This window comes from Gadus morhua, chromosome 18, assembly GCF_902167405.1.
Source record: "Gadus morhua chromosome 18, gadMor3.0, whole genome shotgun sequence".
NCBI lineage: Eukaryota > Metazoa > Chordata > Actinopteri > Gadiformes > Gadidae > Gadus > Gadus morhua.
In genome coordinates, this window is record NC_044065.1 from 4223531 (window position 1) to 4237514 (window position 13984).

Consider the following 13984-nt stretch of genomic DNA (forward strand, 5'->3'; position numbering starts at 1 on the left):
GGCCAGCTTGAAAGAGAAGACTACAGCAGGATTATGGTGAGTTTAGCAGGCTGGCTAGTTAGCTAGCTGACAGGAGTTGGACTAATGTCGTTGTCATGCTGCGGTGAATAAAATCATAAAATGATATAGCAGTGTAGCAAATATAATATATATATATTTTTTTAATACAATTATTATTTTTGCATTTGTTGGATTTACATCCAGACAATGGTTGTCGTTGGCAACCTTTATTAACAAGATTTTGGTACCATTGACGTAGGAGCAAGAGTTGTCTTTTTTTTTTTACATTGATAACTCCCAATGTTGGTAGGTTATGGTCTCGATTTTGTATAATTAAGATGATATGGTAATTCATGTACAAAAGATGAGGAACAATATGTTTATTAAAAAAATGTTTTAATGAGAAATATTTAAAATAATTCACAAGGGTGTAGCAGGCAATGGAGATGTTATGATGTACTTTTTGTCCTATTCTTAATGAATAATACCAGATCCCATAATAATTCAAGTTCGGAATCCATTCCCTACCAATGACGTGACCGGACTAGAATATACAGTTAACCAACCAGTTCGGCAATCAACATTAATATGTCAACGTTTCCTCAACCCTAAAGCCTTTGTCTTAGAATAACAGCATGGTTGCTGGTTCAACAGCATGTCACAGTAATGCGAAAGCATCAACGGTTACATTTATGTTTAGTGTACTTTCATTTTCTTCAGACAAATTTAGGAATGAAGAACACAACGTTGACACATTGCACCACGGTGGTTAATCTTGGGTGACCGACTATAAAGACTAGATCACGGTGTTCAGAGTAAGTCTCGGGGGGTGAAGACCGGAACCAAGGACCCTGGCCGACCTGACCCACAAAGCCATTCCAAAAAGAGTCCTTCTGAGATCATAACGGTCTACAAAACAATGGGTGCCCCTGTTTGACTCCTCAGACCTCCTGAATTCCTGGAGATCTTCCAGGTATTGGGCTCCTCAGCGCCTTCTGAAGGCCCTGGAAATCCTCCAGGCGTTGGGCTCCTCGTAGCGATTGTAGAGAGGCTCCAGGCGCTGCTGCTTCTTCTGCTTGCTGAGGCGCGTGGGGTCCGACACCTTGAAGAAGGCGGGGGAGAACTCCACCAGCCAGCGCGGGTCGATGGTGGTCACCTCCCTCATGTACTCCTTGGTGGTCAGCACCAGCTCGTGATACACCACCCTGCGAGGAGGAACCAGCAGAAACACACTTAAAACATCCATTTCTCTCTTTTGATGTTTCCCATGGCGAAGAAGAAGAGCTCATACAAAGTCATTTGTATTTGTCTAGCTCTAGGACCTCACTGGACAACTTAGGAGGGAAACCTCTCCAAACCCAGGGTACGAACATGGGAGATCCCTCCTGCTAGGAGGGTTAGAAGAACGACATAGTTCAGGTTCTGACCCCAGCAGAACCAAAGGACTCCTACGTTACGTTTGGTTCTGGCAACAGCAGGACCAAAAGGGTTTCTACGTAACGCTTGGTTCTGGCCACCGGAGGACCAAAGCGTTCCTACGCAAAGTTTGAAAGCGAGCGGCGCGGTAGGAAGGCGATACGTACCACTCTGGTTGTCGGTTGAACAAGGCACTGGAGGGGTGGATGTAGACCACCTGCTGGTCGATGAGGGTCCGGTAGCCCTCCTGGGGGTCCTTCTTGGCGGCGTTCCTGAAGAAGCCACTGCAGATTGCCTTCTGCACGCGCACCGTGGCCTTCCCACAGGAGACCACGTCCAGCTTGTGCCTGACGAAGACAAGTTGCCGTGACGACGGACATTAGGAGAGACCAATTAGTCCTGAGGCATTAGCCCCATTACGCACATATCCAAGGACAACACGGCCCGGGATACATAAAACCTTTATAAACACCAGTCCCAGCGTGATTTATGATCTAAGAACTGCAGCGTAGGAACACTTCATCTTCCTCCATATTCCATACTACTGCAGACGGGGAAAAACAACTTGCCAAGTGCAATTTAAAACTCATCAGTCCAAGAGTTTGGAACACATAGGCAGGGAGTGATGAGGAAGGCAGGAAGAGAGGGAGGGGGGGGGGGGGGGGGGGGGGTTTAGGTTGCAGCAGTGGCTTGAGGATGCAGGGGGATGAGGATGGTGGGGGGGCTTGTACCTGTCCATGATCCCCAGCATCTGCTTGCGGATGTCCTGGCCGCGGCGCAGCGAGCGCGCCTGGATGAAGTTCTCGTAGCACCAGGGGTTGGAGAACTTGTTGTTCTTCCAGGAGTTGTAGACGGCCAGCAGCGTGAGGTGGTCCCCCTCCGGCTGGTGGAACTTGGCCTTCTTCTGGTCCGCCAGGGCCTGCTTGTCCTGTGATACACACCGAGAGTAATAGATGATGAAGCATCGGGATGGGAATTGATAAGAATTTCACGATTCCGATTCTGCTTATCGATCCGATTCCTTATCGATTCTCATTGGGTGAGAAAATAAGTAAAAATGTGTTTGTTTGTATTAAATCTCTTTAATATCTGATCAGAAGTGTGTCTAGCATTAGGAAATTTTACATTTTCAAATCTGGCCAGTAGACTAAATTTTTTTTATTTTTAAGCCCAAATGCCATCATTATGTGCCATAAAACTAAAAAAGTATTGATTACACAGATTTATTAGATGGGCCTACCTAATAAACCGTTGGAACACACAAGACCGGAAACCATAGCAACGCCGATAAACAAACCCAGAGAAGCCCAATCCCTATGAGAGCTCCCCGCGCTAAGGCCATCCGGAGGCGCACCGAGCTGTTGGCCGTGATATTATATATACACAATTATATACTATTATATATAGAGCTCCGGGAGTCGCAAACGGCAACATTCACTTTGTCCTCCATGCTGCAGTTCACCCCGCCCGGAATGCACCGAGTTTGACGGTTGAACGCTGATTGGCTGTTACGTAACACATGTTACTCAGTTGTCACGCTGTGGAACGCTGATTGGCTGTCATCACGCGAAATTTGCGTCAAAGTTAAAATAATTCAACTCGAGCGAATCTGTCGCGGCACAAATCCTCGTGAACGCGCTCGCCTGTGCACGGCGAAAGTGTGGCGCGACAAATCAAAACTTGTCGCCGGTTTTCTCTCGCGAAAAAATTCCCCCGATACGCGTCTATACGTTCACTTTGTATGGGATCTTGTCACCCTGTCGCGTTTGGTATGAACGCACAATGCGCTTCTTCCTCGGCAGCGCCATGTTTGCTGCGTTCTGAACCAAAACAAAGCAGCGTGTGTGTGACGTCATGACGCATTTGCCGCGACCGGAACCGATAAGCGGAATCGTTAAGCAGGGCTTGCTAATGATTCCAAGGAATTGGTTGACTCGGCACCGGTTCTGAACAAGAACAGGTTCTCGATTCCCATCCCTAATGAAGCATCGGTCTTCCAGCGCTCAGCCACCCTCGACTCTCAACCCTAGAGACCCAAACCACACATTCTTTCAACGAGAAAACCGTAAGAGTGGCACGTTTCAAAACCGCCGTTTCTCTGCCGAATGTACTGTATTGAATAGTGTCTTGTGATTGTGTATGTACTACACTCTTCGTGTAGTTATGTCGGTGTCTTGTAATCCTGTGTGGGATGGGCCACTTGTGTGGCATGACACGAAAATAAACTTCATCATATCAAATGAGAGCAGGATGCATTGTGGGTAGGCCCACCTTGGGTCTGTAGAAGACGTTCTGGACGGACAGCATGGAGACGATGGTGAGCATCTCCTCACTGCAGCCGAGGTGGACGGACATGATGAGCATCTTACAAAGCATGGGCTCCAGAGGGAACTCAGCCATCTGGAGGAGAGGGCAGGAGGAAGAGATACAAGAAAGTTGTATTAGTCACGTCCCCATGACACCACATCAGATTAATTTGTGTAATAGTAATAATAACAGCAATGGCAGAGGTGTATAGAAGTAAATAACGGTCTATAAACTCTCACTGCAGCCTCTACCACTATGAGTGAAGTGAAGGCTTCTTAATGGAGCTGCTCAGAGCACAGAATGGATGATCCATTCTTTAAATGACTTGGTATACAAGCCTTGGTGTCATGGAAACTGGGGAGCATCCAGTACCTCCAGCGTGTGTCAGGGTGTGATGGGGTAACTCACCCTTCTGCCTAGCCTGGTGAGCAGGCCCTCATCGTCCAGGGCCCCCAGGGTGTAGAGCTGCTCCATGGCTGTGATCAGGGTCTCCATGGGCGGGGCGTCCATGAAGTCGAAGGACAGCAGGTCGTTGATGCCCATGGCCTGAGGAAGGGACAGGAAGATTCTTATGGTGAAGACACAGGAGATGGAACTCTTTCTTTACGCCATGTCGGTCCATGGTCATGAAGAACAAACACGAAAGCTTGATGTTTTTCTTGGATGCTCAGAAATACACTTAAGAACCTTTTTCATGATGACCGTAAACCAAATAAAACTCCATCTCGGTGTTCATAATCCTAATAAAATCTTCTAACCTTGTTGCAATTGTGTCATGTTTGTATTATATTGGTTTGTTAGGTTTTCTTAACCATAAGGAGGGCTGGGGGCTGACCTTGAGGGACAGCACAGTGCTGGCCAAGTTAGTTCTTTGGATCTCAGGAACGTTGGTGGTCAACATCTCGTCTCTGTAGGCCCTCTCAGTGTACAGTCTGTAGGTCTTTCCTGGACCCGTCCTGCCGGCCCGACCAGCTCGCTGTTTAGCCTGAGCCTGAGGAACAACCAAACTACATGAGACACAGGAATGCGGAGCATCACAGACTAATGCCAGGTAATGACGAGTCATGCAGAGTAATGCTAAGAAACGCTGAGTAATAGGAGATTGACGCAGAGTGATGGGAGCGGGATGCAGACTAGTGGAGAGTGATGCAGAGTGAGGGAGACTGATTCAGAGTGATACAGAGTAGTGGAGCGCGATACAGAATAATGGAGAGTAACGGAGTGATGCAAATAATGGAGAGAGATGCAGAGTAATGGAGCGTCAATCTCTTGCTAATCATTGCTCAAATAGTGATAACCCTTCTCTTCCTGTCTCAGATGTCTCAGATGAAGATGAGATCGGGGATCTGGTACCTGGGAGATGGGCGTGACCACCAGCTGGTCGATTCCCGTCTTGGAGTTATAAACCTTCTGCTTGACGAAGCCCGGGTCCACCACGTAGTAGATCCCGTCGATCGTGAGGGACGTCTCTGCGATGTTGGTGGCGATGACCACCTGGGGAGGACAGGAAACAAGCATGAAGGTTGAGTTCCTCCTCATGGGGGGTTAAGACGGTCTGACCAGGTCATGAGAAGGTTCAGAGCCTCCTCCTGGGGGGTTAACACGGTCTGACCAGGTCATGTGAAGGTTCAGTTCCTCCTCCTGGGGGGTTAACACGGTCTGACCAGGTCATGAGAAGGTTCAGTTCCTCCTCAAGGGGGGTTAACACGGTCTGACCAGGTCATGAGAAGGTTCAGTTCCTCCTCCTGGGGGGTTAACACGGTCTGACCAGGTCATGAGAAGGTTCAGTTCCTCCTCCTGGGGGGTTAACACGGTCTGACCAGGTCATGAGAAGGTTCAGTTCCTCCTCAAGGGGGATGCACACCAAGTCCTGAAAGGCAGCGTGTACCTTTCTGCTGCCCGGGGGCGCCGGGTCGAAGATGCGGGTCTGCATCTCGCTGGGCAGGGCCGAGTACACGGGCAGGATGATGAGCTCGGGGACGTCTGGCCCCAGGGACTTCATCCTCTCGTACAGGATCTCACACGCCGTGTCGATCTCCTCCTGACCCGTGAGGAACACCAGGACGTCCCCTGGCGAGAGGAGGAGGAGGAGATGAAGACAGCAGCTCACACCATGTTTTAGGATTGAATCGGCCTATTCTACCACGAGGTGAACTACACCCACATTCCCCAGAGAGGGGCCTGGTTTACCGACTAGACTACCCCAGCTTGTAGGCTGCACCACCCATCATACACTTGGGTGGACAGGCCCACTTGTGATGTCACTAACGGCTAGCATTCCAAACAGCTAATAAACATCCCACCTGGTAGTAAAATAGGGGCAATTTCATACTATGAGGTGTTAATATTCCAGAAAACAAACTCATAAAAGACATTTCCTTGAATAACCCTTGGTAGCCTTCATCTAACCCAAGACCTGGAGCGCGGAGGAACTGGGCCTCATCTGGGGGCTCTGTGAGGTGGAGAACCTTTAATACCCCTAACCAAACCCAGACCTGGAGCCTTTAGGACCTTGGACTCACCTGGGGGCTCTGTGAGGTGGATCTGCATGACGGTGATGAGGCTTGCGTCCAGGTAGTCCGTCTCGGGCTCCTTGGTGTACAGGACCTCCACGGGGTACGTTCTCCCGGGGATGGTGAAGATGGGAGCTTCGTAGAAGTACTGGGAGAACTTGACAGCGTCCAGCGTGGCCGATGTCACGATGAGCTTCATGTCCGTGCGTTTCTGCACCGTCTGGGATGGGGGGGGGGGGCATGTATGTTATGAATGAACGACGTCGGGATGACAACGCATGTTGATATTTTGCATGGCAATATTGTTTTTCGGACACGGACAACATGAATCCTATTTTTGTTACGATAACGCATTAGTATCAATCTTTTATGCAAATTCTAATTTGCAGATTCTAACTCTGGTCCTGAACCCCAAAGGGCCCCCAGAGGGTGGCCCGTCCAGGACCCTGACCCCCTAGTCCTACCTTCTTGAGCAGGCCGAACAGCACGTCTGTGTGGATGGTCCTCTCGTGGGCCTCGTCCAACATGATGATGGCGTACTGGCCCAGCTCCGAGTCGATCAGACACTCTCTCAGCAGCATACCGTCCGTCATGTACTTGATGACCGTCTCTGGGCTGGTGCAGTCCTCGAAGCGGATGGTGTAGCCCACCTCCTGGCCCAGACAGCAACCGTACTCCTCAGACACCCTCTTGGCCACGGACATGGCGGCCACTCGACGGGGCTGGGTGCAGCCGATCTTGCCCCGGGTGGTGTAGCCCGCCTCCGCCAGGTACTGGGTGATCTGGGTGGTCTTCCCGGACCCCGTCTCCCCAATCACGATCAGGATCTGGTTGTCGTGGACAGCCTACAAATACCAGAGTAGCGGTTAAACAACGTTTACGTTTCATGTGGACAAAAGAGGTTGTTTATCAATGAAGAATATAATGACCACCACGTAATACGGGTTCCCCAGCCCAACCGTGTGTGGGTGAAAGACGGCCATACACATGTACTGTGATTGGTCTACATGTCGTTCCTCTCAACAGTGCTGCTTGTCTCCCAGCAGAGGGCTGCGCTCCACAGCTGTTGCCCTCCCACACTCTCCCCCCCTGAGAGGCCGATAAATATCTATTCCACATTCAAGACATAAACCGGACATTTATTGGTTGCAAGTTGCTTATTTTTCCTCCCCCGACAGTCACAAAAAACATTTACGATAGTTGCAGATTATATTCAAGACTTTCCAATGCCTTTTAAGGCTTTAAATTGTCATTATTTAATTGAAGGTGATTGAATTCTTTCAATACCAGCGTGGGGACACTGGCTGAATCTTGTCAGGGGATCGTATTAAGGCCTTTTTATAAAATGGAAAGAGCACAATACTACAGTTGTCGCTGCTTTCATCACAGGAGAAATGAAAGGAGAAATGGCTGCAAAACATCCATAGGATCGATATAAAACTTATCAGCAACACAGAACATCCGAAAAGCTCTTTTTGTACAGTAGATCATCTCGAACTTCCCTCGTCTTTCCCCTCTAGACCCCCATCAACCCATCACCCCCTATCCAGCTGAGCGATGGACTAGCCGTCTGACTGCTGAAACTTAATCACCAAGTTGAGGAACAGAACCATATGGTCGGCTACACCGTGGGCTCCTCGCTGGACCACAAGGCGTATGCGAGCCCTGCTCCACCTCCCGCTCCACCCACCTGGATGAGCTGCTCCTTCAGCTTGTAGATGGGCAGGCTTTCCCTCTGCTCCAGGATGGACATGGCGGTCTTCTTTCCGTAGGACGCCTTGTTGCCCCCGAAGGCGTGCTTCTTCCACTCCGGGATGTCGTTGGGCATCATGCCGATGCCACGCATGTTGGCCGCAATCTGCCGTCCGTCCACTGAACACAGAGTGGGGGGGGGGGGGGAACCATGACAACAGACCTTAAGGGAATTTACTCAAGGATAAGATAAGGTCAGCTGAGGAGACACTGAACATTCAGGGAAATCCATCAGTGTGTATCACTGGGACTGTACCATCTCGACCACCAGGGAGGAGACTGTACCATCTAGACCGGGAGGAGGGGGGGGTTTTCCCCATCTATACCGCCAGGGAGGGGAGGAGGGGGCTGTACCATCTGAACAACCAGGGAGGGGAGCGTACCATCTGGCAGCGGGTCCACCCAGTGCTTGTTGAGTCCCATGGGGATGGAGTCCATCTCGGCCTCGCGTGCGGCCTGCTTCAGCTCCCGCCTCTCCTTGGCCAGGGCGCTCTGCATCATGGCCGCCTGGGAGAGCGAGCCATCCGGATTCTGGAGGACGGGACGAGAGGGATGATCAGCTGTAGCTGGCCCTGGGTCAGCCATTTACATGGACTTAAAGAAGGAAGACCGCCGTACTATAGCTATTTTTAAATGTATGCAAAAATATGATAAAGTGAGGGCGTTCACTGAGCTTGACCGTGGCCTGTATGCCTCGCGTCTGGCAGCGACAGCACTTCCTCCTCTGAGGTTTATGCTAAACGGCGAGCCTCACCTTGACGATCTTCACGGGGCTCATGTCCATACTCTGCTTGGTGTGACCCCGCAGGAACGGGGGCTCCTCCTCCACCAGCTCGATCTCCAAGTCCTCATCTGAGGAGCGGAAAAGGAAGACCCTTTAGTCGCCGCTGCCGCCCAAACATGTGAGGGGGAATAAGCCAACAGGGTTCTAAAATGCACATGGGATGAGCCCTCACCTTCTTCATCATCGACCTTTGGAAGGATTCCCGTCTCGTCGTCGAAGTCCGGAAACTCTTCCTTTGAGAGGACGTTGGCCGCGATCATCTGAGGACGAAGCAGCGACCGGTTAGCCCCTCAACCCTCAACACAGGACTCAGTTGAAGACCCCAACCAACCCTCCACCCATGACCCGGGGGAGACCAACAGGGGAAACTGCTTATCCGTCATGAGGGTAAATGTCTGCTAGGTCAGATCTCATTTGTTTAAGGTCTTTCCATCTCCAATTTAAACATTAAATACGAAAAATGCAAAAACCCGCGAGCATGAAGACTTTCTATGCGAAACAGAGTATAGATGTAATATAGAATAGAGATTTCTTAATTATTCCTTATCCATCAAGCCTTTCCAACACGATACTTCAAACCAAGTAGAAATAAGTTGATGGAAACACGGCTCATGAAATTGACAACAGCCAGACTGAAGCGGGGATAATGATGGGAACGAGACTAGGCACTGCAGTGAGACAGGACGGAGGGCGACGGCGGCGGGGCCCACCTGCTTGATCTCCCACTTCTCGGGGTCCGAGATCTTGGTGAGCCTCTTGCGCTCCAGGGTGTCGTCCTGCTCCATCTCCGGGACGTGGCCCAGGTTCAGGTTGGCGGGCCGGTCGGGGTTCCTCATGGTGATCTCCTCCCCGCCGTCGGGGCCCACGTTCCTCCTCCTGTTGGGGTTCAGGTCCTCCCCGGTCTCCTGGTCTACGTCCTGGGGAGGGGAAACCCGGAAAAAGAAAGTTCACACGAGAGGAAAATAAAGCAATGTCTTGTTTTTCTTGTTGTTGATAGAACCACTAAGAGTAGCGGTGAGAGCGGGAGTATCGCTACCACGTAAACAATACTACTGTAAGGATTCAAATCCAGAGAGCCAAATCATGAATTAAAAACCTTTTGCCCATTTGAGCGGGGGGCCGCGGTCGTACCTTCATACTGAGGCTGGTCTTGGAGCCGGTGAAGGACAGCACCTTGATCTTTACCCGCTGCCCCTTGGTGACCACGTCCGCCACGTTGGCCACACGCCCCTCCCGGCGGAGCTCCGAGATGTGGACCAGACCCTCCCAGCGCTTCCTGAGGTACACACAGTCAAGAGATATCGGGGTTACTTTAGACCAGTGGTTCTCTCTTGGGGGTACGCGTACCCCTAGTGGTACTTGGAGCACTAGGGGGATGCTCAGAAAACGTCAATAAAATACAAAAAAGGTAACAATATTTTTTTTTTCACCCTGGACAAATTTCAATCCTGAAAGCTAGACGATAGAAAAGACTACTCCATAGTCATACACAAAGTATGTTTGTGTATTTCAGCAGCACGGGGCCCCATAAAGGACCCTGCTCCCCCCTAAAAGACTCCGTTCCCCCAGGCCCGGCCGTCGGGCCCCACTGACCTCAGCCCCTCCAGCTGGACGAAGCAGCCGAACTGCATGATGCTGGTGATCTTCCCGTTGTAGATGTCCCCAACCGAGGGCTCCTCGGGGGGCGGGCGGTCCACGTGCTTGTCCTTCCAGTCCGCCTCTTTCTCCGGCTCCTTCTCCCTGCGGGGGCTGGGCGACCGCTCGGCCCAGCGGGACGACCGCTCCCGCCCCTTCCCGCGGTCCTTGTCGTCGCGGCCCCGGGTCCTGTCCCTGTCGTCTCGGGACCTGTCCCTGGTGTCTCTGGACCTGTCCCTGGTGTCTCTGGACCTGCCCCTGGTGTCTCGGGACCTGTCCCTGGTGTCTCGGGACCTGTCCCTGGTGTCCCGGTCTCGCTCTCTGTGGCGATCTCCGTCCCGGGAGCCAGACCTGGAGCGGTGCCTCCTCCTGCGGTCCCGGTCCCGGTTGCGGTCCCTGTCCCGCTCTCGGCTTCTGCTGCGACTCCTGTGCCTCTTGTCCGACCTGCGGGTTACCGCGGCAACGGAAGCAACGGCATTAGCAATAAACAAAAAGCAACGGTCTTCGTTGCAAAGCCATCGCAATCATACCAATTTTTTTTAGTAATCCTATTGTGCATTATTGTGATTCATATTTTTTATTTTAAAGTTCATGGCTGTCGTGTACTTTAGGAGGTAAATGGACTGTATTTATACAATTATTTTCTAACCAGCGGCCACTCAAAGCCCTTTATAATATTGCCGAACTTTCACCCGTTCATGCACACCTTCACACACAGACGGCCGAGTCAACCAAGCAAGACAGCAGCCAGCTCGTCGGGAGCAGTTAGGGTGAGGCGTCTGGCTCCGTGACACCTCGATTGCCGGCTCCAATAAGAGGAGTCGGGGATCGAACTAGCAACCTTCTGGTTACCAGCTAACCTGCTCTACACGCCGCAGTGCCTACCTGCTGCGGCTGCTCTTGGAGTCCGAGGTGCTGACGCTCGGCATGAACATCTCCAGCTCCTTCATGGCATCAGCGGCCACTTTCACATCGTCCTCGTCTACGACCTTCTGAGGGAGTCAGACGTAAACAATACGTCAGTTTTCACACTTAGAGGACTCCCCCATGTGAGACTTACCCGTAGTGTAAGTGATGGTGTTAGACCCTGGTTAAAAGACCTGCCAGCATATCAGGCTCTATTGATTCAGCATCATCATATTCAGTCATATTAAGTATACAATTAATTTAAGCAATACTGGAACAAACAAAAGGACGATGGTCACTTGCCTTCGGAGAAGGCTCGTTGGCTCTACAGAGTGCAGGAAACAGCTCCTTCAACTTCTCCTTCTGGTTCCTCTCCTTGGCCGGAGGCTCATAGCCTGACGTAGAGAAAACAGCCATTAGATCACGATTACCGGATGTATTTTCCTCAGGTCTTGACTCAGGCACGGAGGAACCACCTGGACATGTTTATGTTAGGAAGGTGGTTCATGTCAGTAGAAATGTGTGCACACAGAAACAAAAGTGGGAACAACTCTATCATAAAATGGTCTCACCTTTGCCTGCAGACTCCTTGAAGGCGGGTCGCATGGTCTGGATGAGTCGGAGTAAGTTGCCAACAAGCGAATCCTGGAAACAAATTTAAGTTCAAGCATTGGTTCCTGGACTGAACATTTCTCCTTCTCCTATGACGTGTTGTTCATCCATAGCCCTGAACCTCACGTACCGTGAACTCAGCTCCATTCTTCAGTAGGAGGGCCTTGAACCCGTCGAAGGAGGGATCCTTCTCAGCAAGACTGATGACAAACTCGGCTGGAAACAAAAACCGACACAACTCGTTACTCTTCAACTCATAGAGACCAAAGCAGACTCAACCAGAGACGGAGCAAGACCGAAAACCACAAACCACGAAAACAGACCCGAGACAAGTGAAATTATAGCAGAGTGTGAAGCACCTGAACTGAATAGAGATTCAGTAGAACTCATGACTGATCCAGATTCAGTAGAACTTATGACTGTGGAACTTTTGACGGATCCAGGAACAGTAGCACTGTTAGCTCGGAGGCTAGCTGACACAAAGCAGCAACTCACGGGACATTACAGCGGAGATATAGTATGAAACACCTGGACTGAATCTGGAACAGTAATAAGTTCTACATCTCATGGAGGAGTTAGCGGCTACATGTTAGCGGCTACATAAGTAGCACCGTTAGCTTAATGCTAGCCGAGCCAAAGTACCACGGGAGCGCCTTACCGAGGTCCTTGTCACTGATCCCCAGATGGTTGTCCAGCTCCGTGCAGACCTTTGACACCAGAGAGAGGTACTCCAGCTGCTTCAGCTCGTCCACTCCACCTTCGGCCATCCTCTCCTCCGCCGCAATGTTTTTGTTCTGCTGGCGCTTCGACACAGCAGACATATTGTGAACGCACTTCCGCTTCCGGTGTCACGGTCAGAGCCGAGCCCACGTGGTGGGGGACCTGTGTGTGCGTGTGTGCGTGTGTGCGTGTGTGCGTGTGTGTGTGTGTGTGTGTGACGTTGATCCGCAGGGTGGCGCTAATGGTAAAATAATGAAATGATTATCATTTCGCTAATAATCATGGCTTATTTATATTTAAATAATTGTAGTCTGTGTTTATTTTATTCTAGATGGACAGAAATGTTTTCTAACAAATTAGATTCACCATTCATTAGAGCAATACACACACGTCACACTAATACATATATATACACACACACACACACACAGACACACACACACACACACACACACACACACACACACACACACACACACACACACACACACACACACACATTGTGCGCGCCTCCCTTTATCCCATTATAAACAAACACAACCAACCCTTTGACCTTCACTGCATCAACATTGGTAAGGACATGATAAATCTTCCTCATAAATCGGTATTTTTTACAACTTAATTTCCAATGTTTCTTATTGAGACCCATGAATAAAAAGAGATCACTGCCAAACGGTTATCAATATTTAAATAAATAAACATATTCAGAAGTTATGCCTTGCTGCAGCTGGCCTTCAGATATTAATTGATCCTTCATTGAGTCTCCTGGTGAGTCCAGCCCTTCCTTACAGTCCCCTGTCGGTCTGGGAGTCCGTTTAATGCATCAGAGCTCTTTCTCCAGCTCACCTGTTAGACAGTTGGGCCGTGAACAAAGCACGACCATAAAGCCTTAATGTTGGCCCGGAGTTCCCCTCAGACATCCATCTGTCCGCTCACACCGCGCCGCCCATGGTCGGAGCTAACACGCTCCGCGTTCATTAGGCCTGAATTTGTAGCATGTACATAAACCGAAAGCACAGCTGGACGCAAAGATCGCCAACTGCTGAGTGGAAAAACCCCGCTGCGACTCAGCATGGTGCATGGAGAGGATCCACCGTGTGCCATGTGGGGATATGTATATGTGCAGGCCTGTGTGTGTGTGTGTGTGTGTGTGTGTGTGTGTGTGTGTGTGTGTGTGTGTGTGTAGGTGTGTATGCCTGTGTGTGTTTGTGTGTGTGCATTCCTGTGTGTGTGTGTGTGTGTATGTTTGTCTGTGTGCATGTGCCATAGTGTGTGTGCCTATATGAGTATGTACTGTACGTGTGTGAGGTGTGAATGCCTGTGTGTGCGTACGTGTACT

At 50.4% G+C, this 13984-nt stretch overlaps 1 protein-coding gene across 2 annotated transcripts; it reads right to left on the minus strand.

Annotated features, from left to right (window-relative positions):
* Window positions 1-377: 377 nt before the first annotated feature.
* Window positions 378-12764, minus strand: LOC115531430 (ATP-dependent RNA helicase DHX8). 2 transcript variants are annotated; one of them, XM_030340694.1, is made up of 22 exons: window positions 12584-12764; window positions 12056-12141; window positions 11886-11958; window positions 11617-11708; window positions 11293-11396; window positions 10366-10851; window positions 9904-10048; window positions 9483-9689; window positions 8945-9032; window positions 8743-8840; window positions 8372-8519; window positions 7927-8108; window positions 6701-7081; window positions 6246-6456; window positions 5612-5793; window positions 5077-5217; window positions 4559-4714; window positions 4132-4269; window positions 3688-3816; window positions 2148-2344; window positions 1584-1763; window positions 378-1205 (listed from the first exon to the last, which is right to left on the minus strand). In XM_030340694.1, exons 1-22 carry the CDS (start codon window positions 12744-12746, stop codon window positions 986-988), a joined length of 3807 nt encoding a protein of 1268 aa, XP_030196554.1. In that variant the 5' UTR covers window positions 12747-12764; the 3' UTR covers window positions 378-985. The 2 variants fall into 2 exon arrangements, with proteins under 2 accessions (XP_030196554.1, XP_030196553.1); XM_030340693.1 differs by having other exon boundaries at window positions 11293-11399.
* Between the last annotated feature and the right edge of the window lie 1220 nt (window positions 12765-13984).